At 40.9% G+C, this 24,212-nt stretch overlaps 2 protein-coding genes across 6 annotated transcripts; one reads left to right on the top strand and one right to left on the bottom strand.

Annotated features, from left to right (window-relative positions):
* Nucleotides 1-1,815: 1,815 nt before the first annotated feature.
* On the bottom strand, nt 1,816-7,622 carry LOC121681449. The gene is made up of 9 exons (XM_042061202.1): nt 7,547-7,622; nt 6,381-6,404; nt 5,322-5,390; nt 5,151-5,234; nt 4,961-5,005; nt 4,842-4,871; nt 3,742-4,035; nt 3,469-3,567; nt 1,816-2,424 (listed from the first exon to the last, which is right to left on the bottom strand). The coding sequence occupies exons 3-9, from the start codon at nt 5,371-5,373 to the stop codon at nt 2,348-2,350; spliced, it is 681 nt and encodes a 226-aa protein (XP_041917136.1). The 5' UTR covers nt 5,374-5,390; nt 6,381-6,404; nt 7,547-7,622; the 3' UTR covers nt 1,816-2,347.
* On the top strand, nt 7,047-23,987 carry rgs14a (regulator of G protein signaling 14a). 5 transcript variants are annotated; one of them, XM_042061180.1, is made up of 15 exons: nt 7,047-7,403; nt 7,512-7,632; nt 10,783-10,804; nt 11,452-11,606; nt 12,096-12,188; nt 13,893-14,036; nt 14,468-14,626; nt 14,895-14,973; nt 20,052-20,155; nt 20,291-20,509; nt 21,012-21,088; nt 21,190-21,316; nt 21,589-21,670; nt 22,252-22,332; nt 22,856-23,987. In XM_042061180.1, exons 2-15 carry the CDS (start codon nt 7,513-7,515, stop codon nt 23,053-23,055), a joined length of 1,662 nt encoding a protein of 553 aa, XP_041917114.1. In that variant the 5' UTR covers nt 7,047-7,403; nt 7,512; the 3' UTR covers nt 23,056-23,987. The 5 variants fall into 5 exon arrangements, with proteins under 5 accessions (XP_041917114.1, XP_041917113.1, XP_041917112.1 ...); XM_042061179.1 differs by having other exon boundaries at nt 7,047-7,374; XM_042061181.1 differs by lacking the exon at nt 7,047-7,403 and adding an exon at nt 9,472-9,630 and having other exon boundaries at nt 7,411-7,632.
* Nucleotides 23,988-24,212: the final 225 nt, after the last annotated feature.

The following is a 24,212-nucleotide window of genomic DNA, read 5'->3' on the forward strand; positions in this document are numbered from 1 at the left end:
CCCTCAAAGTGTTACATTTCATTTGAGACCAGGATTATGCTTCTACACAAAGGGGTTCATGTGCAGTAAGCATTTGAGTATCAGTATGCATTTTGGATAACAACAAGTCCTATGGGGAGTTTCCATAGGCATTTTACAAAACGTAAATACCTTGGCAAATAATGGTCTAAAGCACTCATATTTTCATTCTGTATTGATCTACTTTTGCACACAACTTCACAAGACCTGGTGCTAGGGCTCAGTTGTCTAAGGGATATCAAGTGACCTAGAGGGCTGAAATGTGGTCAGTTCAGAGATGCTGGTAATCCGGCAGAAAGAAAAAACTATATTCTAGCCTCTGTAACCAGAGACTTTCTAATGAGGAGACACAGCACTCAAAAAATCTCCATAGAAATGCATGGGGCTAGTTTGTAACGTACATACTGTATCACACCCCTTCCTCGGCAAAACGTCGACATGTGAATACATTGAGCCAATCATGTGGTGTGATGTGAATACATTGAGCCAATCATATGGTGTGCTGAGAAGACATCGTGCCAATCATGTGTTGTGAACTCGCAGCTGGAGCAAGATTGGTGTCGTGAAGCCTTGCTCACGCGCATTTCTGCCGAAGAGGATGCCCGATGAGTGCCCAAAAAGCGTTGCAATATGGCCGCCGAGTGGAGGGACTTGCCTAAAAGGACTTTGCTGTAACTCTGTGTTAGTACATTACACTGTATTTTACAGGTTCTCAGCTTTCTATAGAGGTCCAACATTTCATGGTAGGCCCCAAAAGAGATGGGAACAATGCCCTTGTAAATAGGCACAGTGCAATTTGTATTGAGATTCATGTGTAAAAACAATCAGCCACTACCATAATGTCAACCACCATAGCAACCAACATTATTACCCTAGCAACTAGCATAGCAACCGCTTTATTTACCAAATCTACCCTAGAAACCCCCTAGCAACTATCTTTGTGCTAGCATTATCTGTAACTATAACTGATATTTTTAATAGCAATAAAATATAATAATATTTTGTTTGCATGCACTAATAATTCCTTGGAATTGCATTTCTAGTTAATTTTGTCAAACAATTAATGGTACTGTACATTACATGACAGAACATTAAGTAGCCTAAATAACAAGACTGAAGATGAACAGAAGATAGAAAATAAGAGAATATAAGATAAGAAGATAAAGGCAAATATATGTGAGGCATACTGGTATATCAAAATTACATATTTACACGGGAGATCAAATACATAATGAGGAGGAATACACTGTCAGTCTCAACAGTAATGAATGTGTTCAGACATGAACATAAATAACAAAGCAAGGCACATGAACGCCCACAGCCTCTACTGACTTGTTTTTGCTGGAAGAGCTTGGGTTTGAACTGTGATATCTCTTCAACATCTGAAAGTCAAAGGACATTCTATGAAGAGTTCCTGATTCATTCTAAATTAGGGACAATGCACAAAATAAGGGGATATTCAAAACATACAAAAATAAAAGAGGAAATAATGCTATAGGATGCATGCAATGTGGTATTGTGGGGCAATTTTGCACAAAACTGTCTCATCCATAATGCCAACACAATTGCCCTGTGATAGGATTAGAAGTACTGTGGGGGCAGCTGTGGCCTACTGGTTAAGGCTTCGGACTTGGAACCAAAGGGGAAGTAGTTGAGCACTGCTCTCCCATGGCCACATCCACGGCTGAAGTGCCCTTGAGCAAGGCACCTAACCCCTCACTGTTCCCAGAGTGCCGCTGTAGCAAGGCAGCTCACTGCTCCGGGTTAATGTGTGCTTCACTTCACTGTGTACTCTGTGTGTTCACTAATTCACGGATGGGATAAATGCAGAGACCAAATTCCTTATATACGCAAGTATACTTGGCCTATACACTTGATTTACATTTACTGTGGTGAAATCTGAAAGATTATTTCAGAAATGATTAAACTTATTAAATTTACCAATCTATGTTTCATCCAGCAGTACACTCTGGTGCACATTTATCTTATGTTTATAGTTCTTAGCAGACACTTTTGACCAAAGCGACATTAATATAAACATAACATCAAAATTAACAGTTTAAAGTAAAGTCATATAGCATTAATTAAAAAAATACCAATATTAGTAATAGACTAAATCAAATTTAACAGATAATAACGATGACAATACTAATAATAACAATAAACCTTTACAAACCATAACTCATAAAGAACATAAAGAATGAATTACTTAGATACAAAGTAAACAGAGTGTGTCTTTCAACGCTTTTCGAAGATCCAAAAACTGCTCCACTAGAATGAAGAGCATCAGGTAAATATTGATATGTGTTACACGTGGTAAGCAGACCTTTCATTCAGACGTGCTAGTAGTTGTAGTAGTAGCGTGGTTTGTGACATTGTTTTGCCTCTTTCTGGTCTGCCTCTGAGCTGGAAAGAAGAAAGAAATGTAAACTATGACAAATATTCACTCCTGACATGAAATGTGATAGCTTGGTAGCCAGCCCGAATTTATTTCGCCCACCAAATTTGAGTTCAGGAAATTTGGTCTATAGTCACTCCATGGAGAAGTCTAAATGCCGGGCCAAAATGGCATTCAGACTTCTCAAGGCATTTTCAGGCCAATCAAATCATTTGGGACGGACAGATGAGCAACATTGATGTACAGTAGTCATCCACGTCACCTGAGTGCACTTTGTTGATTTGTTGATTTTGATTACAACAAAAAGGTTGCTGCTGGAGAAGCAAGATGTTTAGATTTTGCTATCACATCTGTTATACAAGATATTGACAACCGATAACTGTAAAAGATAAAGTAAAAACAGCATAAGGCATTTGTCCAGAAGAAGGGTGTTTTTGCTGTTCTCCCTGATGGATTCACATATTGCATTGCTCTGATTGGTTAGGTCTATCCAATTGTATGCAGAGGTATTTTTCCCCTGTATAGGCTATCTGTTGAATCAAACTGATTCAACCATAATAAAATTGAAATGGCATGTTACCACCAGACTCAATTTCTGATAAGAATTTGACTCTGGCTACGCCAGGCTAAAAATGTGATTGATTGGGGAAAAAAGGTGGGGCGTGGAGACATGGTTGTATTAATTCATTACTGTGACCAAGCTGAAAGTGTTTATGCTTTTTGACTCTGTTATTGAACTGCATTGTGAGATGGATTTGTGATGAAACTTGGGTTTTTAGCGAATGACATTCACTGTATTAAAACAAAATGCTCAAACAATGTTTTAGGCTTTCTTGCTTGCTATATTTGTTAATTACTGCATAAAAGCAATCAACTACTTCGTTTGATAAGTAATTTTCTTTGCGCTTATACACTCTAGACCATGTCATATTATTTAAGTAACAGATTAAAGCTGACTAGTTGCTTGTTGACCTAAACTTCAGAAGATTTTAGAGACTACACAACAGATCACTATGATCGCCTAGTCTGAAACAAAAGAATATGATCTTTACCGATATCCCTCTTGAGAAGAAGCTTCATGCCCAAAGTGAAAATAAGAATAAGGAAAACAGCAGCCCCTCCGCAAATAAACAGGATCCACAGGCTGTTGTCTGGAGTTCCCAGCGATCCATATTGGGAAACAAGAAAGGCAGACATAACAGACATGATAGTTTTCACATACTGTACATGTTTTTGTATAACATGGACAGACATACTACAAGATACACTGTTAACTTGAATGTAGAGTTGAACCACTCGTGGCAATAATAAGTGACAATGCTAACCTGTAACAGTGATATTCAGGGTGTCCGAGGTGAAGTTACCACATCGACTGTGTATTTTGCAGGTGATGTTGAAATCACTGAATTGGTCGTCAAGGGTCAGCTGGCTTGCTTTTTTACAAGGAAAACTGTCCTTAAGGTTCACCTGGGTTGTGATTTCGCAAGGTAAAGTTTTATTGTCCTGAAGCCAAATAAATTCTTTGATGTTGTCTAGAGTGAGGTTGTGCTCACAGCTGACATTGACAGGGTCCCCCGCATTGATCTTCATTGAAGAGGCTTTCAACTGCAGTGGAAAATCTGATGAAGATTGAGATAAGACAAATGTATTTCTCCAAAAAAGGCGAACAATGTACTGTGGTCAGACGACATGTACGCACTTGTGTGCTTCATTGCTCTGATATCCTTGTAGGAAAAAAAAAACTTGAGTAAAAGATTGTAAACTACATATGAATTCCTAATAAACCAAGTTCATTTAATGAAGGTTCTGGGATTGCTGAATGACTATTTGATAGGTGGATGCAATGCAAAATGCAGAAGGCATTCATTTATTTATTATCAGGAAGCATTGAGTGATATAAACAGTCACAATCTGACCCCATGGTTTGAATGGTTGCTAATGTGTTGTTGATGTAAACATTTGTTTGGTAATTTGCATCAGAGTCACATGGCCCCAACCCGCCCCTCCCAGTCTCCTTCTCAACTTCTTTTTAGTACATAAATAAAGTAAGTAAAACTTTTGTGTAAAGCACATTTAAAATACAGTTTACACTGACCAAATTGCTGTAGTGCAATAAGCAAATAAAAGATATTATGTCCACACATTGTAGCTAAGTTACAGAAAAGGACAATACATGAGTACAGATCTAACAATATCAACAATGAATAAAAGGGCGGGAAAAACCAGGGAGAAGCGATGGGTTTTGAGCCTAGATTTAAAACTAGTGATGGATGAATGGCTTGTTCATGAGTGATATCATGATACAAAAATGGTGTTCATAATCCTACAAGGGCTTCTACTGATTTGACAGCCTACAATTAAATGAAGTTGATTCTAGAACATTTGATCAAGCAGGAAGACGCATAACTGAAACAGATTGGTTTACCTTTTATGCAGGTTGAATTAGGCCTTAATCCTGAAAGAGAAACACTACAGCATGTCAGTTTTGAGAAAGAAAGTACTGACAAAGTAACTATCGATAAAATAAAGTTGAGGATCACCTACCGCTGATGCATGTATTGGTACTCTTACACTCCCCAAGACAAGCCTCTGAAAAATCAATAAAATCACATGCACACAAACACACACACGCACACACACTGTACTCTATCCATACATAAAAATTCAAAGTAATTTCTGGCGATACTTTGTTCATAAAATAAATGGAAAAATAACAACTAAATGGGTCTCTTACTATCTAAGCTGTCCTTTTGAATGTGGCTGCTGTTACAGTTCAAACACGTCACTGGCATGCAATCCTGTGCCATGGCAACCAACCCTATATCAAAACAAATACCCATCAAATATAATCAGGCCATGACAAGGTCCCTCCATACATGAACTCAGATATTGAATGGTTTCTTACCCAGCAGTGACATGCTGCTAATGAGATAATGACAGATGTCCATGACAAGCATGCACCTATGAAAAGAGACTCATGAAATAACACAGCAATTTCACAATTACATGAAAGCAGCACAAGGAAGTTCTTTTACCTTACAATAAAGGCTTCCAACTCATTTTGATAGTACAATTACTTATTCATGAATTCATGCATTAATTAATTCATAATTTATGTATTACTTCATTCCTTACTGTAATATCTCATGAATCATCAGGAATTCACATGAGTTTGTAGTCTTTCATTCGTGACCTCATACATGAACAGCACATCACCTAAAGCATTAGGTATTGTGGGCATATCATTATGAATTATGATTTATTAAGCATGATAATGATTATTTCTTTTTCTGCCAAAAAGGTGGTCCTCATTGCTCAAATTCTGATTTGAACACAACTTTGCAGTTCTCTAAACACATGTTATTATTCAACACTTTAGTTTAGGGGCCACAGACATGATGAGCTCATGAGTAATTAACCTTAAATTCATGTAATCATGATGATCATGTTGGCACAGAATTCTTGATAATTCATGTACCCTACCGTAAAGTGTTACCTGAATGTTGATGGGGCATAAGTATAAATTCTTCCATGATGTTGCTTTAATTCACATTTATCTAAACATTCTTTCCTGTTCTGTTCCTTTTTACACTCCTCTCATCCAAAAGTAGATTGGTCCCTTGGTCATATATAAGTAGCCTATATGTCCCCTATAACTCTATTTGGCAATGGCACTTCATCCACTGTGCACCACAAAGGTTCAATAAAAAAAGTTCATCAATAATTGTAATGTTTCTTTAGACTTAACATCTCGATATACTGAAGGCCTATGTATGTGAGAATACAGATTTTTTTAAGTCATCATAACACCAAAGCTCTTAAATATTCAACACATATATTATTCACACACATACATTACATCTTCAGAGGAAGTATTTGCTATCATTGTATTCATAACATATAGTATACATTACATCTTATAGGGAGTATTTGCTATCATTGTATTTAATTAGAAGCATGTTACCTGTTCTAAGTGTTTCCCCGAGGCCTTTCCAGTTGAACAGAAAAAAGAAAGTTAACCAGGAGCCAGCTTAAGCAAGCCCTCAGCACAGGAAGCAGAGAGAGAACAGAGTAGAGTGTGACAGTGGGATATACAACACAGATAAGAATGCAAATGATGATCCAAATAGGGGCCTTGATGAAGAGGGAAATTCTTGGAATCCATCAGTGATGTTCTATTATTCCATATACAGTAGTGTGCAGCAGCAGCAGCTTTATTGACCTGGGTGGGCACTGGACAGAGTGAGCTGTACTGTAAATCACCATTTTCTAAAGCTGCAAACGTCTAAATGATACAGATAGATGGCTCACTTTACACATCATTGGTTTAAATGTATCTCATAAAATTATATTTTTCTGTTATATATTATGTTAATGTCTTCCTTTCTGTTTGTACAATTGTTGTTGGTGTTTTGTTGCTGCTGTTGTTTTTTTTTTAAGAGTGATGTAGCGGCTACATTATAGCCTATACATAAGGGAAATAGCACCTTTTGAGCTACATTGCTACAAAGCTATATTCCCAAAGGATTTCTCTTCAAACAATCCTTTAAATATTTTATTTTAGGCTAGAGTTTACATCTCTTCTGCAAAGTGGGTTGAAAAGTGTTTGCCCTTTTGATTTGACAGTTCATTCCGATACATACAGGCAATTAATCTATGGCCACCAGGTGACACTTTTGAGTCTGTTGAATTTAACATCTTCAAAAAACATTCTGGTTTTCTCGTCAGCCATAAGTGAAATAAGGAAACTATAGAACCATATTGTAAAGTAGGCTAAAATCCTCGTACTAGGCCTACAGCAGATATTCATGTTGGCCTATAGTTAGTGCGCCCGAAGAAGAATAATTAATCTACATTGCCATTTACCATTCTCAAACATTGGCACAACTGGCCAGTCGGTAAAGCCCAACCCCCTGACTGACGAACGGTTTACCTGCATGACGTGTGGTGGAAATGAGGTGTGACATTAGTATTAGTAATAGCCTAGGTGAGCACGAGTTGGTGCCTAAAGAAAAATTGCATGATGTACGCTTATGTTATTGTACAGTTTGGTCTTACATATTTTGTTTACTATGCTTGTTCGTGTTTTTAACAGAATGGTTGCTCTGCAAGGCGTCAGCAAACTCTTACCTCGCTTGAAACTGCTGTATCGAAAATTTGGTGAATGCAGACCAAACACTTGTGTCCGAAAAAGATCCACAGCTTCTGACTCCAGGGTAAGAGAAATTGCGTTTTAGACATACTTCAGAGACGTTGGTTGGTGCTTGTTGAGCGGTTAGCGTTGGTTTAATTTTAACTGGGACAGCAGTTTGGGTTAAATTGTGCACATGTTGAGGCATGCGTGCATCTGACCCTCAACGGGTATAGGCATGTTTAATAGCCTACTAAAGAAATCGGTCATGCGAAAAATGGCACTAAACTACATTTATTTATTGGCAATCCAAATCCAAAGTGCAATAGCCTATCTGATGTTTTCAAGAAGAATCTCAAGACAGGCTACCTTTTAACGTAGTTTTCTCCTGATATACTTTATTTTCCCTATTCTTAATCCCTTGTTATTTCAATTACTGAAATGAGCTCATTACTAACAAAATCATTGTCATTCTATTGATATGCTTATATGAGTGCTTCATGTATGTATGTATGTGTGTGTGTGTGTGTGTATGTATGTATGTATGTATGTATGTATGTTTGATAATTGTATGTAGACTTTGCTTGCACTTGTGTAACTACCTCCACCACCCTACTCAGCCAGCCCCAGGCAGGGAACCTTCCCCACCTCCTATGAGCCGAGACTCTGCTCAGGGTTTCTTCCTAAAAGGGAAGAGTGTTTTTCCTTGCCCCTGTCACGTTAATGTTTGTCCTAGGGGGCTGTGGTCTCAGGGCTCTGTTAAGTGCCCCAAAACACTGGTTTATTGCACTGCAACAATGATATTGAATGAGATGAACTGAACTGATCGGAACATCACTGTGATGTACCTTGTATTACAACCTTGTACAAAAGGTGCTATACAAATAAAGCTTGATTGATTGATTGATTGATTGATTGATTGATTGATTGATTGATTGATCTGTAAGAAATCAAAAATATTCATTTCATATTATATAATGAACAAAATATATCAGTAGCACAACAGCTGTCGGCTAATATTTTCAATCTTAATTGATCAATTTTAATTTACACAAAAAGAAAAGAGATGTCCATCAGCTGTAGCACAGCTTTTCTTTGGTCTCTTTAGCATAGCTTTTCTTTGGTTTCTTTGGCATTTTAACACTTTTAACACTACATGCGTTGATTGTGAAATTTTGGGCCGATATTGGTACCAATGTATAAATCAACAATTTGGCTGATAGCCGATGCTGGTTTCTTTGTTTACTTAGTTTTGTTGTTAATTATACATTTTAAAATATTAATTAAAACCAATCAATTAGCTTAGGTACAGACCATTATGCTGGAAGGGCATTACCACACTTAATGTGACCAGTAGTTGGACTCGACTGGGCTGGGCTGGGTTGGGTTGGGTTGGGTTGGGTTGGGTTGGGTTGGGTAGGGTTGGGTTGGGTTGGGTAGTCATTTAGGGTTCTTGCTCTTTTTTCCCCTGGATGTGGCTCTACATTTGGGAACCACTGAAATATTGTAATAAACTGATGAGGGAGACAGGCAAGCTACTGCTCTACCTTGAGCCTGGTTCAGAGCACAGGTGTGTATGTGTGTACCACTTTGATAGAGCTGGAGTCGGGCATGAATGTGTCCCACATCAGGTATGGGTCTGTTGTGTGCTAGGCTGCCAACCAGAACCGAGCCATCCCTGGGCCCACTGCCAACTGCACAGGGAAACTGGCGATGGACGATCCGTATACCCATTGTGATGTCGCTGAATGCTGTCCTCAAAATAATCAATTTATTGGCTAATAAAAACAACGTCCCGGGGTATAAGGACCGTCTACCGACGGACGCCATACATAGCTGCTGTGCTGCTCCGATTCCCTCTGAAAACTCAGGCGAGTGGGTTTCTGCCAGAGTAACCGCACTTCCTCTTGTGTGTTGCAAACAGGAAGTCAGGCAGGAAGTGACTTGAGATGATCTCTGCGAGGGTGTGAGAGCATATTGATACAGGGTGTGTCTCGGCTGGAGTTAGTGTTTGGATACTTCATGTGATACAGCTGGTATGTCAAAGACCATGAAAAGCCTTGAAGTTCCACCTGGGAATATGGTGAGTTCAACATTCCTTTGAGGGGATGTTTAGATGGGTGCCAGAGTGTACCAGAGGTACCAGAGGTACCAGAGTGGCTCTGGTATACTGTAGTAATTTGATCAGCAGCACTTAGTCCCTAGTGGGAAAACATGTGAACTATCTGCTTTTCATTTATCTGCCACTGATGAAATGTAAAGCTCTGCTATTTCAATATCAAATGAAAAAAAGAGATATGTGACAGGAAATCAATGATGTGGAGTTGACAGGCTGTGACAGCTCATCTGCATATATGGGAGCTGTAGTAGAATCCTAGTGGTCTATATACAAAGAGGTATAATGATTTCCCCTTTGGCGTGTCATTAGTCTGCTGTTTGTCCTTGGTTGTTCTACTTTAAGATACTGCATTGGCTGCCACCTTTCCAGCAGAGTCTTTGTTTAAATTGTTTACGTTGGGCAACTTGGCAAAGTTCAGCATCAGAAGTAAAATGTGAAGTTAGCCAAAATGATGTAAAAAATAAAAATAAAAATCCATCCCTCCAAATCCATCATATGTGGCCAATACCTTTGAAGTGAATTTGCAACAGTCTTATTCATGCACACTGTCTGGTCACTGTACAGTACCGTTGCGGAGATACTGCCATGTACCACAGGATGCATTGTGGCCACAGTTACTGTATTTATGGTAATGGTTTGATGAATGGCCCTTGTGTAATGCAGTAGTCTTTGCTTCATAATACATCAAATGTGTTATCGTCCTGGTCATGTCTATCAGCATGTGTTTTCTGTAATATATTAATAGCAGAACTAACTGTGTAATTGTAAACAAAATGCATTTTCTCATTAAGTTGGTTAAAAACCATATGGCTAATGGCATATGCAGCTGTTTAACAAAACACACCACCTTCAAAGATGCAATGTCTCCAAACCTGAATGAAACATGTTTGCAGAAGCACACCTGTTTCCTGTGTTCAACAGTCACTCTTACTTGAACGTGTCAATTGTGTAGCGGTTTTAAAAAAAAAAGTCCTCTCAATCAAAATATCATGCTGCTAGTAAGCACAAATCATCTGTGTGGACCCTTGCTCTAATGTGATTTTCTGCTGTCTTTGTGATGGTGGCTTTGGGCGTGTGCTGTGGGGTATGATGCCTGTCTCTGTTTTATTTTGGCAGACCCAGGCTGTGTCGGATGGAGGTAAGACCACAGCTGTGTGTGTGTGTGTGTGTGTGTGAGAGAAAGAGAGGGGGGGTGGGGTGGGGGGGGTGGGGGGGTGGGGGGGGTGACCGTTACAGCCACCACAAACGGTTACTACATAACAGGATGACCAAAACAACATACTTTGTGGAGATGTTAAAAGCCAGATGTCATGTAAGGTGAACATTGACACAGGTGGCAGTTGACTGGGTTTTACCTCTGCTTTTAGACATGCCTTATCTCTAACCAGTGGATAAAAACTTCAGTCAGCATACATGATCATGCATCACAACATACATATGACAATACACTGTACTGTACATCCTTTTTCTTATACTTTTGAGGGAGGAGGGAGAGGGGGAGACAGAGAGAGACTGACTGTACGTATGTGTTTACTGGGGGACGCTGAAATCGGTTACTCTGGACCATATGAAAATAATGAAATAATGTGAATGTATTATGAAATAATGTGAATGTATTATGTACAGTATAGGGAAGCCCCTCTATGTCTCTCATGCTGTCTCTCTCTCTCTTTGGCTGTATCTCTCTCTCTCTCTCTCTCTCTCTCTCTCTCTCTCTCTCTCTCTCTCTCTCTCTCTCTCTCTCTCTCTCTCTCTGTTCATGTCTGACCCTCTCGGCCTCATAAGAGCTGAACATGTCGAAGTTGTCAAGCAGAGGCAGCAGCCACAGCCTCGGCACCTCGGGGGTTCAGAGCAGTGACGGGTCTGCCAGCCAAGTGGTCAGCTGGGCCGTGGGCTTTGAGAAGCTCCTGGAGGACCCGACGGGGATCGAGTACTTCACGGTAAGGAAGCTACTTTAGGCTATCATATATGTGTGTTTGTGTGTGTGTGTGTGTGTGTGTGTGTGTGCACATTGGTTACACATACATGTGTGTTTGTAGAATGATCCCTTGTCACATGACTCCCATGAATCCCATGTTACAAATTCTAAATACATTTAGGTTTATTCATTCATCAAAAACAACTTACACACACACACACACATGTGTATAAACTGGTGTTCAGGATCACCCTCAAGACATACCGGAACCTCACACTTCACCATCAGCTAATGGTGACTAAGAGGGATGTCACTGTGACTCAATTCTGGGGATTGTACAACTCCCATGTTACTCACAGTCTGTGTGTTCCAGCTCAGCGTTTTGCCCTGTCAGTGGTGCAATAGTGGGCTGATAAGGGACATGTGCAAGCAGCGTTGACTTCAAATTAAACTCATGACTGCCCATGATTTGGCCTGCTTTGTCTCACACACGTGTCATTGTCTCCGGCAGGCTTTTCTGAAGTCTGAAGTGAGTGCAGAGAACATCCTGTTTTGGCAAGCCTGCGAGAAGTTCCGGCTAATCCCACAGAGCCAGGTGGATGAGGTAGGGGACTGGAAATGCACCTCAAAAACAGCACGTATCAAGAAGAAAGGTGATCCAGGCACACATGGATAATTTTTATATAGAAAAAAAGATGTTACTGGCTGCACAGCATCATGCTTTTATGTATGGTCATAAATCAGTTTTTTTTTTTTGTGGTGGTACGCATGTGTACAGTATTCTATATAAATGCCTATCAGATGAAAAGTGATATGGTGGAGTGTTGGTGGACAAGTGTACTGGTAAGCCTGAGAGTTCCTCAGATTTGATTTAAAGTTTAGCAAAATGAACAGAGACTGTAAGATTAAACTAATGCGGTAAGGTAAAAAACAGAGACTGGCCTGTGGAGAAATGTGTCATTTGGGAGACTGGCCTTTGTCACAGCAGGGAAGGGAGAAGTTAGTGCATTTTGACATTGTCAATGCGTCTGTCACCAGTGCACAGACATCAGTGTTTTTTCCACTCATCTATGGTTCTGCACAATTTGGTTTGACAGTGCCGTATCACACTGTGTGAACATCTTGGAAAGGATTAACCCTTGTAAGGTGTTCATATGTTTGTTACGCAACCAATGTTCCCGGGTCTGGTGGACCCACCACATTATTAGGCTTTTAAATCAATACAGCCATTTATGTAAAAACAACAATTACAACAATTTATGTAAAATTACTTAGCAGATGTTTACTTGCTCAATTAGCAATGATATAGACATCATTAATGGTTCATATTTGCCATTTACCCCTGTGAGATCACATTTATGATTATATGATCATTTTTGTTTTTTTTTTGTGAGAAAACAAGGACATTCCATTATAGAAAAGGTAAAACAATATTTTTGATCATTATTGGTGCTTATTTCTTATAACTTAATCAGAACAGGTGAATGTGCTTGAAATGTAACAATTTTGTAACTTTGTGTGGCAATAGCAGGTGCAGAAAGACAATATTCCGGCACACAGACACCTACACTCAGACAAGCACACATACAGACTCACAGACACACACAGAGACGCACAGACACACACACACACACACACACACACACACACACAGCAGGCTCAGTTAGGAGGAGGACACAGTTAAGGTACATAGCACCTACAATTATTACATTCGGGTCCAGTAGACCTGAACACCTCATATAATTATGTGAAAAGGGGTGTGCCGTGTGCAGTCATTGAAAATAAGTTATTTGTTATGTTCTACACAGAAAATGAGCTAAGGCCAATGAATTTGAGTTAGAAGAAATAATACATTTTTCTTTTATTTTAGAAAACATTGAAAATGGGTCCAACTGACCCAAACACCTTACAATGATTAAAGGAAAACCTAATCACAAACCATATCTTATTGGTCTTATAAGCATTTGCACAAATTATGCTCTGCCTTCACATTGGTGTCTTCTTGAGCAATACAGAACCAGATGAACATAACCATATAACTTTATGATCCATTTGAAGGCCCCATATGCCCATAATTGGTGTCCGCGCATCAGTAATGGGCCATTTTAAAGCCTGAAAAACAGACCAGTTGCATAAAAAACATATTCCCACGTCACTCAAATTTATATCCGTCAAACCTACTTAGGAGTGCAACGCAAACAGGATTCTGAAAATGTGAGCTTGCTGTTCATGTGAGAACTGTAAGTGGGTTAACCTCCACAATGATGGTGCCTGCTGCTTTTGACCCTGTGTTTCCTCTTTTCTGCAGCTGAAAAAGGAAGCCCGTTTGATCTACGACACCTATCTCGTAGACACTTCCTTTCATGCTGTCAACATCGATGACACGGCCCGCGTAGACGAGAGTGCCTTGGACTGCCCAACAACAGCCATGTTTCAAAAAGCCCAAGACCAGGTGCACACATGTCGATCACCTGAAAATAACATAATACAGTATGAGACTCCGTAGGCACTTTACACTTTGGCCGTCATTCAAATTAGGATTTCTTATCAGCAAAGTCATGAATAGACAAGTTCATGTGTGGTGAAAGTGGGAATCCCATCAGCTACTTGTTCATGGCGGTATCACAGTGTGTGTTTGTGTGTGTGAGCATGCTTGTGCATGTGTTGGAATGTCATTCTACGGCTCTCTCTCTCTTGCTCTCTCACTCACCTCTCTCTCTCTGTCTCTCTCTCTCGCTCTCTGTCTCTCTCTCTGTCTCTCTCACTGTCTCTTTTTTTCTCTCACTGTGTACGTGCTTGTCTGTGTGCATGTGTGTCACTGGCCTTGTTTTCGTTGGAGAGTTTACCGTAAGCACTGCTCTTTTTGGTTCCTTTCTTGGTCAGATTTTTAAGCTGATGAAGATGGATAGCTATGCACGGTTCGTCCGCTCGCCGCTCTACCAGGGCTGCATGCTGGCCTGTGTTGAGGGGAAACCGCTGCCTTCATTGGACAACAGCAAGGGTTCCCGAGAGTGCATCACACCAATCAGCAACAGGAAGAAGGTAAACACCCAAGGCCCTGCAGATGACCCAGCGGACACACTATGCAGTGGACACCCTATGTCTATGTGTTTCTGCAGGTCTACCAGTGTTTTTGTCATGTGTGATTTGTTGTGCGGGCTTGAACTCTCCATATTGTGACACGGACAGTTTAACACCAGATGTGTCATGTACGCTGCTTTTTTACCAAGAGCTCATTAGTAAAGCAGGTTAAATCAGGAGACAGACAGACAGATTTAGCCCACTGTGAACAATGTGACTTTGTGTGCAGGAGCTGGACACGCGACTGACCTCCTCGGACAGTAAGGCCAACAGGAGGAAGAGGCTGGAGAAAAGAGGATCATGGGGAGGTACACACTACAGTGGGGACATGAATGTGCTTTTGTGCTGCCATTTGTTCCTATAAATCTTACCACAGGTAGCCAAAAGCTAACAGTGTGGTATGTGTAGTAGTGTGTGGTGGCTAGCCATTTCACTGATTTAGGTCCCACAGCTGTCAGTTTTTATGTCATTAGTCTAGTTTAGTAGAAAATGTCACACTACTTGTCTGGTCTTTTAAATACTGCTACATCCTCCTGCATTTTTCATATTCATTTAAATAGTGTGTCCATGAGAGGACCAGGCGGGGGTGACACATGCTACGTCACCGATTTTGATGAAACTTGGACAGTTTGAAGGGTCCACCTAAAAACTCAAAAAGCCAAAATAGTACAAAATTTGAAACAACCCAGGGGGAGTTAGGCCCCCGTCCTTGTTTTAGGCCAAAAAACCTCAAAAAAAGGCCCAAAATTGCATAAAATGGAGATTTAAACACAGCAAAGTAACAATCCATGCCATCAAAGGTCCATCCAAGGTTAGTTTAAAACTGGAGTTACGAGGCGTAAGGTGTGACTGGTGTCAGTCCAGGACTGCACATATCCACTATGTCACATGCCTTTTGGCGAATACCCAAAAAATAGCAATATTCAGACCTGAATATCTCCGATGAGCAGCCTCCTTTTTTCAAAATTCTTTCTGCACATGAAAGGGCCATCTGTGGACTTCATAAATCAAAAGAAAAATGCTCGGCCTTTTTATTATTTTTGTCGTTGTAACCGCCTAAATAGTGTGATCCAGCCAGTGATTTCAAATACATATCTATTTTAATTATTGGTTGAACCATAATGTTTAGGTCATTTATGGTGGACAAATGGAGATATATTATCATCAATCATGTCTACTGATCAAATCCAAGCTAGATTTAATGTCCTAAGTGAAATATATTCCTTAAGGTAGCTCAAAATGACATCATTGGGTGACATACACCAGTATACCCGTAGGTCCAATATTTGCAAATGTGATATCTCCAACATATCTCAGGGCTAGAAACAGTCACTTGGATTCAAATAATAACTTGTAACATTTTGGTAGCCAAAGGTCAAGGTCAATGTATATCCCTTTGTGGTGGATAAATCTCAAAAAATCCCTGACATAATTTCATATGTGATACAAATATTCACTTTGACTCACAGATAACAAATATTTGAATCTGGTGGTCAAAGGTCATTCTTGAGAAAATTGTATATCATAAATGCCTGTAGGGATGTTTTTTCAAATTTGGTACAAATATTCACTTGCACTTTTGTCTTCGTCATTCATCGGTGACCTCCAGAAGGCTCAACAGTGGTATCTGGCATCTCAGACCCAGCTCCCTCCACACTCATGATAGGTTGTCTACCAACCAATGCCGACACATTTTTTGGTAATTTGTCTTCTTTGCTGTGGCCGTTTATGATCCGATCAGCAACACAACCAAGCAAACTGCAGTCCCTTGATGTGGGCACCCACAAATACCAACAAATTCTTCAGTTAATCATCTTTTTTGCTGTGGCCATTTATGATCCCATCAGCAACTATACAACAAACAAAACACCAACCCTTAATGAGGGCACCAAGAAGTACCACCAAAGTCTTTGGTCATTCCTCTTCTTTGCTCCCACAGTTTCTGATCCAATCAGCAACATAACCAGACCAACTGTAAGCCCTTGATGTGGGCACCCACAAATACCTACACATTCTTCAGTCAATCCTCTTCATTGCTTTGGTGGTTTATTATCTGATCATTAACATACCCAGTCAAACCGCAAGCCTTTGATGCAGACACCAACAAATACCAACAGATATTTAGATACCAACTACCAACCATTGTCACAAATTCTTCAGTCTTTCCTGTTTTTTGCTATGGCCATTTATGATCCGATCAGCAACATACCAACATACCAAGCAATATCATAAATTCTCCAGTCATTCCTCTTCATTACTGTGGACACTTATGATCTGATCAACAACATACACAGCCGACACGCAAGCCCTTGATGTAGGCACCAACAACTACCACTCCAGAAACACAGCAGCAGCGTCTCAGAGTCAATTCAGGTTACAACATGACCCCAAATAGCATGTGAGTGCCATAGCCATTGGCTTGCCTTTTCAGCAGCCTCCAATATTTGTTACAGCTCCTTTCAATGACCGTCCTTAAAAAAAGTCTAACAGAAGTTTTGTGGCTGATTATATTTGTGAACTATTTCACTATTCACTAAAAAATATTTTTACAACTTGAACATGATATCCTGGAAACACATAGTATTGTTATTATTGTTATTATCACATGATAATAACATTGTTATTTTTCATGTGATAAATGGTTTTAACATTGGAAAATGTTAATCTAGCTTGGCATTACTCCATTAGCACTGTTCCATTAGCCCAACACAGCAGACAGCGGTCATATGCAGGAATTAAAGTGGGAGGAACGCAGTTCCGCCACCTCGGATAATTTAATAATAAATATATTCTTTCATACCAACGATACAGTGCGATTATATTGTTAAAATAATTGGGGAGTTAATTTTCGTGTTTACAGAGGTGACCCGAAAAGCTATCAATTCTTGTCTAAAAAGTATTGCTACACCACGATACTCAATATGTTGTCCAACGGTGAGTCATTTTTCCCCGTTGCACCGACACTGGATTTTAGGGTTCCCCCACCTGCCAAATCCCACTTTAACCACTGGTCATGTGGCATGCAATGGAAACAGATTCACAAGTAATGTACATTATCATGTTTTCAATGTTTCAGACAGATTTCCTTGTGGGACCCTAACATGAAGCTAGGTGGTTATACCATATCAGAGTCTCTGCTTTAAAACAACTTGTACTAATAAGCAGGGTCTACAGACATGTTTTTACGATGGATGGACATCGAGGTACAGTACTGTAGGCTACAAAACAAGTAAAGCCCAGGAGAGTACTGACTGACTTGCTATATACGAACACCCAATACCCATCCATAGTAATCATCATGTCCTTGTCCACGGGGTAACCATCATGTCCTTGTCCACGGGGGCAGCCGTGGCCTACTGGTTAGTGCTTCGGCCAAAGGGTTGCCGGTTCGAACCCCGATCAGTAGGAACGGCTGAAGTGCCCTTGAGCAAGACACCTAACCCCTCACTGCTCCCCGAGCGCCGCTGTAGCAGGCAGCCCACTGCGTCGGGATTAGTGTGTGCTTCACCTCACTGTTATGTGTGTTCACTGTGTGCTGTGTGTGTGTTTCACTAATTCACAGATTGGGATAAATGCAGAGACCAAATTTCCCTCACGGGATCAAAAGAGTATATATACGTATATACTTGTTAGTAAAAATCTCCATTTTGGATGTCCACAGATCCAAGTAAACCAGCATTCTCTTTAGAAGGTTTTAAAAAAAATATCTGTGTGGGCTAAAACACTGTTTATGTGTGGACAAAAGACCCAAACATATAAAATATCTGGTTATGTGTGTACAGGGCCTTAGTTGTGCTAAATTTGAAATAACTCCCTCAAGGTGTTTTCAGGATATTGTAAAAATACAGTAGGCCCATGTTGTTTTTTTGAGAGGTCACAGTAACATTGACCACTCAAATCTAATCAGTTCATCTTTGAGTGTAAGTGACTGTGTGTGCCGAATTTGAAAGAAAAAAAAAACTTCCTATAGGCATTCCTCACAAGAATGTGAGGTCACAATGACCCTGACCTATGACCTTTGACCATCAAATTCAAATTAATTTGTTATCTGTGAGTGAAAGGCCCTTTCCGAAACTAGCTACACTCTCTCCCTAGCCACTTGCACTCCTAACCAAGTGTTAAAGGAACACGCCAACATTTTGGGAAATTATCTTATTGTCTCTGCCAGAGTTAGATAAGATGATACATACCCTTCTCATCTGTGTGTGTGCAGTACCTCAGTCTGAAGCACCCACTGTTAGCATAGCTTATCATAGTTCATTGAGGTGAGCAGTTCCAACTAGCCTATAGCACCCAAAAGTGATAAAAGAACGCGAACATTTTCCCATTTACATGGAGAACTCGATTTACTTGTAAGGGTGATTCCCACCTGAGTGCACACCGCAACTTAGGGGAGTTGGTAGGGATTGGTTTCAGAAAGGGCCAGTGTGAATGTTTGTATCACATTTGCAATTATGTCAGGGATTTTTAGAGGTTTATTCACCACAATGGGATGTACATAAGGTCACAGTGACCTTGACCTTTGACTATCAAAATGTTACAAGTTATTATTTGAGTCCCAGTGACTGTTTCTAGCCCAGAGATATGTTGAAGATATCACATTTGCAAAAATTAGACCTACGGGTCTACTGGTGTATGTCACCCGATGATATCATTTTGAGCTACCTTAAGGAATATATTACACTCAGGACATTAAATGTAGCTTGAATTTGATCAGCAGACATGATTGATGATAATATATCTCCATTTATCCACCATAAATGACCTAAGCATTATTTTCAACCAATCATTGAAGTAGATATGTATTTGAAATCACTGGCTGGATCCAACTATTCAGGCGGTTACCACGAAAAAAATAATAAAAAGGCCAAGCATTTTTCTTTTGATTTATGAAGTCCACAGATGGCCCTTTCATGTGCAGAAAGAATTTTGAAAAAAGGAGGTTGCTCATCGGAGATATTCAGGTCTGAATATTGCTATTTTTTGGGTATTCGCCAAAAAGCATGTGACATAGTGGACATGTGCAGTCCTGGACTGACACCCGTCACACCTTACGCCTTGTAACTCCAGTTTTAAACTAACCTTGGATTGACCTTTGATGGCATGGATTGTTACTTTGCTGTGTTTATATCTGACAGCAGGAGGGATGTCAACATTTTATGCAATTTCGGGCCTTTTTTTGAGGTTTTTTGCCCTAAAACAAGGAGGCGGTCCTAACTCCCCCTGGGTTGTTTCAAATTTTGTACTATGTTGGCTTTTTGAGTTTTTAGGTGGACCCTTCAAACTGTCCAAGTTTCATCAAAATCGGTGACATAGCATGTGCCACCCCCACCTGGTCCTCTCATGGACACACTCTAATCATGTTTAAATTCTTTGTAAATTTCAGCAGATGTAACCTTCCAACGTGTTGCCCTGAACCGGAACGAGTCCCAGATCTCGGTGAAGTCGACCAGTAGTGTGGAGCTTGGGTACATGCACTGTAAATCCGAGGTGAGATGTCTTCCTCAATCCAAAAACAAACCACACCACTTGTTCATCTTCAAAAAATATTCGTTGTACTGTATGATGGCGCTACCACTGAAGATATTGGTTGATATCTAATGTGTCCTCTATGTTCATGTAAAGAATGGGCGAGCCAGTTTGTGGGATGCGGACCTGATTTCTAGTGGTGGCTCCGGTGTGGGGCGTCCAGAGAAGTACTGCTACGTGCACCTCCCGGATGGCACGGGGAGCCTGGTGCCCACCAAACCGGGCCACCCGCTACGGGATATGCTGGGTGGACTCTGTGACAAACGGGGTTTCCCTCTCAAAGATGTGATCATCTACCTGCACGGCAAAGACAAGGTCAGTGGCAGCTAAGGCAATGGATGCTGTGGCTGTGGCTAGTTTGACTGATGTACTGGTGGAGTTCATAAACATAGACATTTACTCTTTTATTGTGTGTTGAAAAGGGCTGAAACATTCTTAACTTTAGGTTTTACATTTGTCTGATGTACTTCAGTCTTCATACTCAGGGTGTCACTGTAGTTGCTACAACTAGTCATGTTTTGCTCTCTGAGTGGATATTAATGGTTTGAAATACTATATATCTGTACTCCAGTCATGTTAAAGTTTAGCCAAAACAGAGCATCACAATGTTAAGCATTGAATGTTTATGTGGTTATCAGTTCAGAGATCTTGATATTAGATGACACACAGTTGTCCATCCTCAGGTTCTTTGAAGACTTATGAATGATATAATGGCATTTACTTTGGTGTGTGTGTGTGTGTGTTTACATTAAAAAGAACCAAACCTCTATTTCCAGTGAACATTTGAGGCAATATCATATTTTTCTTGTTGCCATAGCAACCCCTGTCACTGGAACAGGACAGCTCGGTGCTGAACGATCAGCAGGTGTCTCTGGAAGTCCGGGTGACGCTTGCGTAAGTGTGTCCCACACACACACACACACACACACACACACAAAGGTGTCATCATAAAACTGAAATAGCGTTGTGTGGGTTGTTGTTGTTTGTGTTACCAGGGTAGAGGTGAAATCCACTGGTAAAACGGTGGGTATCATTGTAAAGTCCAGCAAAACCTTGCGGGATGCTCTCGCTACACTGTTACAGAAACATGACATCCCCCCCCAGGATGCTCTCGTCACCATGGTGAGATTGTGTGTGTGTGTGTGAGAGAGAGAGAATGGTGGCATGTAGTTGTCAGAGACTGATGTGTAATCATGTGCACAAAATATGCCTGTAAGGAAATGGCTATTCTGAATTACTTCAGAGAGAGTGTTTGTAATCAGCATTTGAGTGTGGGATAAAACTGTATCAAATGTCCTCTGCTAAGATTGTTTTGTCCATGGTTCTGCTGAATTATACTATGTAAATCCTCATGTCCATCCCAACATTTTTTCCTTCACTTCACTTTACTTCAGAGTGGATCACAGCAACCACTGAAGCTAAACACCAGTGTCTTCCGCCTGGCCAACAAGACGATATGTCTGGACCGAGTCAAAGGTGAACAAAGCCTTCACCCTCCTGTTCTCTTGTGGGCTGTGAATCTACAGTATATCTCTGCATCGTAACCGTACAGAAAATGTTCTGACCGCTTCAGCTTATTCCAATGGGAAAATGTTGTGCTGTTTACATTTGGTCTTTTTCTTTTTTTTTTTATAACATGGCAACCACTAGTCCAAGTGAATGAAGGGGCATTAAACGGTACCGTTTAGCGAAGCGCGAGTGCCTTAGCACTCCCTCTCTGGGCATGTACTGTAGCTGTGTGCCCGCGCCTGTGTCCTGCCTCCTGGGCAGCCTGTCTGAGTGCGTTTGGGTTGTTGTTGTGCCGTGTCACTATGACTTCAGCGCTCCCAGAGTCCTACTCGCCACGCTGTGACAAAACACCCACTTCGCTTCGGATCAGACTCGGAGCGATCTGAGCTGTTGCGAGCCCGGCCAGGACCTGGCGTCCAGTTCTTCTCTCTGCTCTGAGAAGAGGACATGAAGTCAAAGCCCTCTTTGTCCACTAGTGGTTTAGCAATTTGGTTTCAAGCAGAACGGATTGTTTCAGATCTACTTTTGTTTGTGTGTTGGTTGTTCAGGGAGTGTTGAAGGCCAGAGAGGTCCACAGGCTACTGGCCCGAAAGGCTCCCCGAGAACCAGGAAACCCTACGACATGGACGGTGAGACAGTCTGATGTTTATGATCTTATGTGAATGACATTCAGCTAACTGCTGATAAGTGAGCTGTGTGAATGATGTCCAGCTAACTGCTGATAAGTGAGCTGTGTGAATGATGTTCAGCTAACTGCATTTTCCTCAGAGTCTTTTCTTCCTCTCTCTTCTTTCACACTTCACAAATCATCCTGCTTTCTTCACTCATCCCTCACCCTTCCTCTCTTTCAGTCTCCCTCTTTCTCTTCTCTTTTTCGTCTGTTTTTCCATCTCCATCTTTTCCTCTATCTCTATCAACACTGCTCTACCCTGTCCTATTCCACTATATTCCTATCCCCTTCGTGCTTACACACACACACACACACACACACACACACACACACACACACAATGAAAATGAAAAATACAGTAAGGAATTAATTTTCTCGAAACTCTCTCTTCCTCCCCTGCCCCTCTACCCCTGCCCCCTACCCCTCTACCCCTTCCCCTACCCCTCTTCCCCTGCCCCTGGCCCTGTCCCCCTCTGCCCCAGGTCTGATGGAGGTGCTGTCTCGTGTTCAGAGCAGCCGTGTGGAGGACCAGCGCGGCCTGCTGAGGGCGGAGCACCTGGAGCTGCCTCAGTTCCTGCAGCTCTCCGAGCAGGAGGAGGGCCAGAGACAAGGGCCTGGAGGGGGCGAGGGAGAGGGTGAGGACTGTAAGGTGCCCAGCAAGCCTGCTGACAATGCAGTTTAGTCCACTGCTGACCCTTCAGGGTCATCTGAGTCTTAATAAAAGCAAGAAGGGTATGTGTGGAGGGCGAGGTGGATGATTGGGGGGGTTGTTGAGTGATTGAATGAGGCAGGGCCTTGCCAGTATGTCAGTGTTATGAATTTACACCGCAATCACCTAACTCTAACACTTCAAATGATATGAATAAGTTGTACATTTATGTTTCTATGAAGATGGAAGAGCTTCAAGATGCATAGAAATGCAGGATGTATTTTCTACAATCTATATTTATTGTCCATATGCTGTACAGTTGCATTTGAGGTGACATAGTATTTATTTTGAATATATTTGATGGTTTACATCACTACCAGCTTTGTGTTTAAGCATGTAAAAAATGTAATTATACAATTGATCGTAGTACTTTTTCCCCTTCAGAAGATGGGATAAAGTTTTCATTATTTTTTGATTTATGTACTGTATGTGTAATGGTTGTCAAATCAAGTGTGTGTGTGTGTGTGTGTGTGTGTGTGTGTGTGTGTGTGTGTGTGTGTGCTGTGTGCCATCTGTTTTGAGGCAATATGGTCATTGATGTTCTTTCACCACATTTCCATCATGTCCTGCACTTTGTGTTGTCATGTTCAGTCAGTCAGAAGCACTTCATCTGTCAGAGCTGGGACGAGACCTAGTCTGTGTGTGTGATTGTTATGGGAAAGTGACACTTAATTCTATAAAATGTTAAAAAATTTTAATCAATGGTCTTGAAAACTAAATATATATGATTGCCACTTGGTTGAGATTTAATGTGTGTGTTTAACTGATGCAGTCCTTTTGTATTTGCACTGCTGAGTGCCTTAGTATTTCTGTCTCATTCCGTCTCTGGGCAGATTTAGAATTGTTACTGTCCTCAAGCACAGAACATGCAACAGAAATCAGGACTAATAAAGATGCACATAATCCCTCTGCTTACAGTGTTTTGTGTTCTCCTCGGCCACCTGTCGCTTCTCTGTGATGTCATGAAGAGGTGACCACCTCTGTGTTAGTGAAGGAGAACATGTCATCTTTTCTTGAAAATGATTGGTTCTTTCAGTGGATCTTGGATCAATCTGCCAATTGCAATCAGCGTCATGGGGTAGGACGGTGTGAAGACGTATTGCTGATGCTTCTTGCACAGGACACAATGT

The sequence above is a fragment of the Alosa sapidissima genome, chromosome 14, assembly GCF_018492685.1.
Source record: "Alosa sapidissima isolate fAloSap1 chromosome 14, fAloSap1.pri, whole genome shotgun sequence".
Taxonomy (NCBI): domain Eukaryota; kingdom Metazoa; phylum Chordata; class Actinopteri; order Clupeiformes; family Clupeidae; genus Alosa; species Alosa sapidissima.

What these genes read in the sequence shown, in the direction of transcription:
- LOC121681449 (XM_042061202.1), bottom strand. Translation starts at nt 5,373, where the DNA reads ATGCTTGTCATGGACATCTGTCATTATCTCATTAGCAGCATGTCACTG. An exon ending in TAGCAGCATGTCACTGCTGG is followed by an intron (nt 5,235 to 5,321) that starts GTAAGAAACCAT and finishes GTTTTGATATAG; the next exon opens with GGTTGGTTGCCATGGCACAG. An exon ending in TCTTCTCAAGAGGGATATCG is followed by an intron (nt 2,425 to 3,468) that starts GTAAAGATCATA and finishes TCTTCTTTCCAG; the next exon opens with CTCAGAGGCAGACCAGAAAG.
- rgs14a (XM_042061177.1), top strand. Translation starts at nt 7,450, where the DNA reads ATGTTATTGTACAGTTTGGTCTTACATATTTTGTTTACTATGCTTGTT. An exon ending in ACATGCACTGTAAATCCGAG is followed by an intron (nt 20,156 to 20,290) that starts GTGAGATGTCTT and finishes GTTCATGTAAAG; the next exon opens with AATGGGCGAGCCAGTTTGTG. An exon ending in AGGATGCTCTCGTCACCATG is followed by an intron (nt 21,317 to 21,588) that starts GTGAGATTGTGT and finishes ACTTTACTTCAG; the next exon opens with AGTGGATCACAGCAACCACT.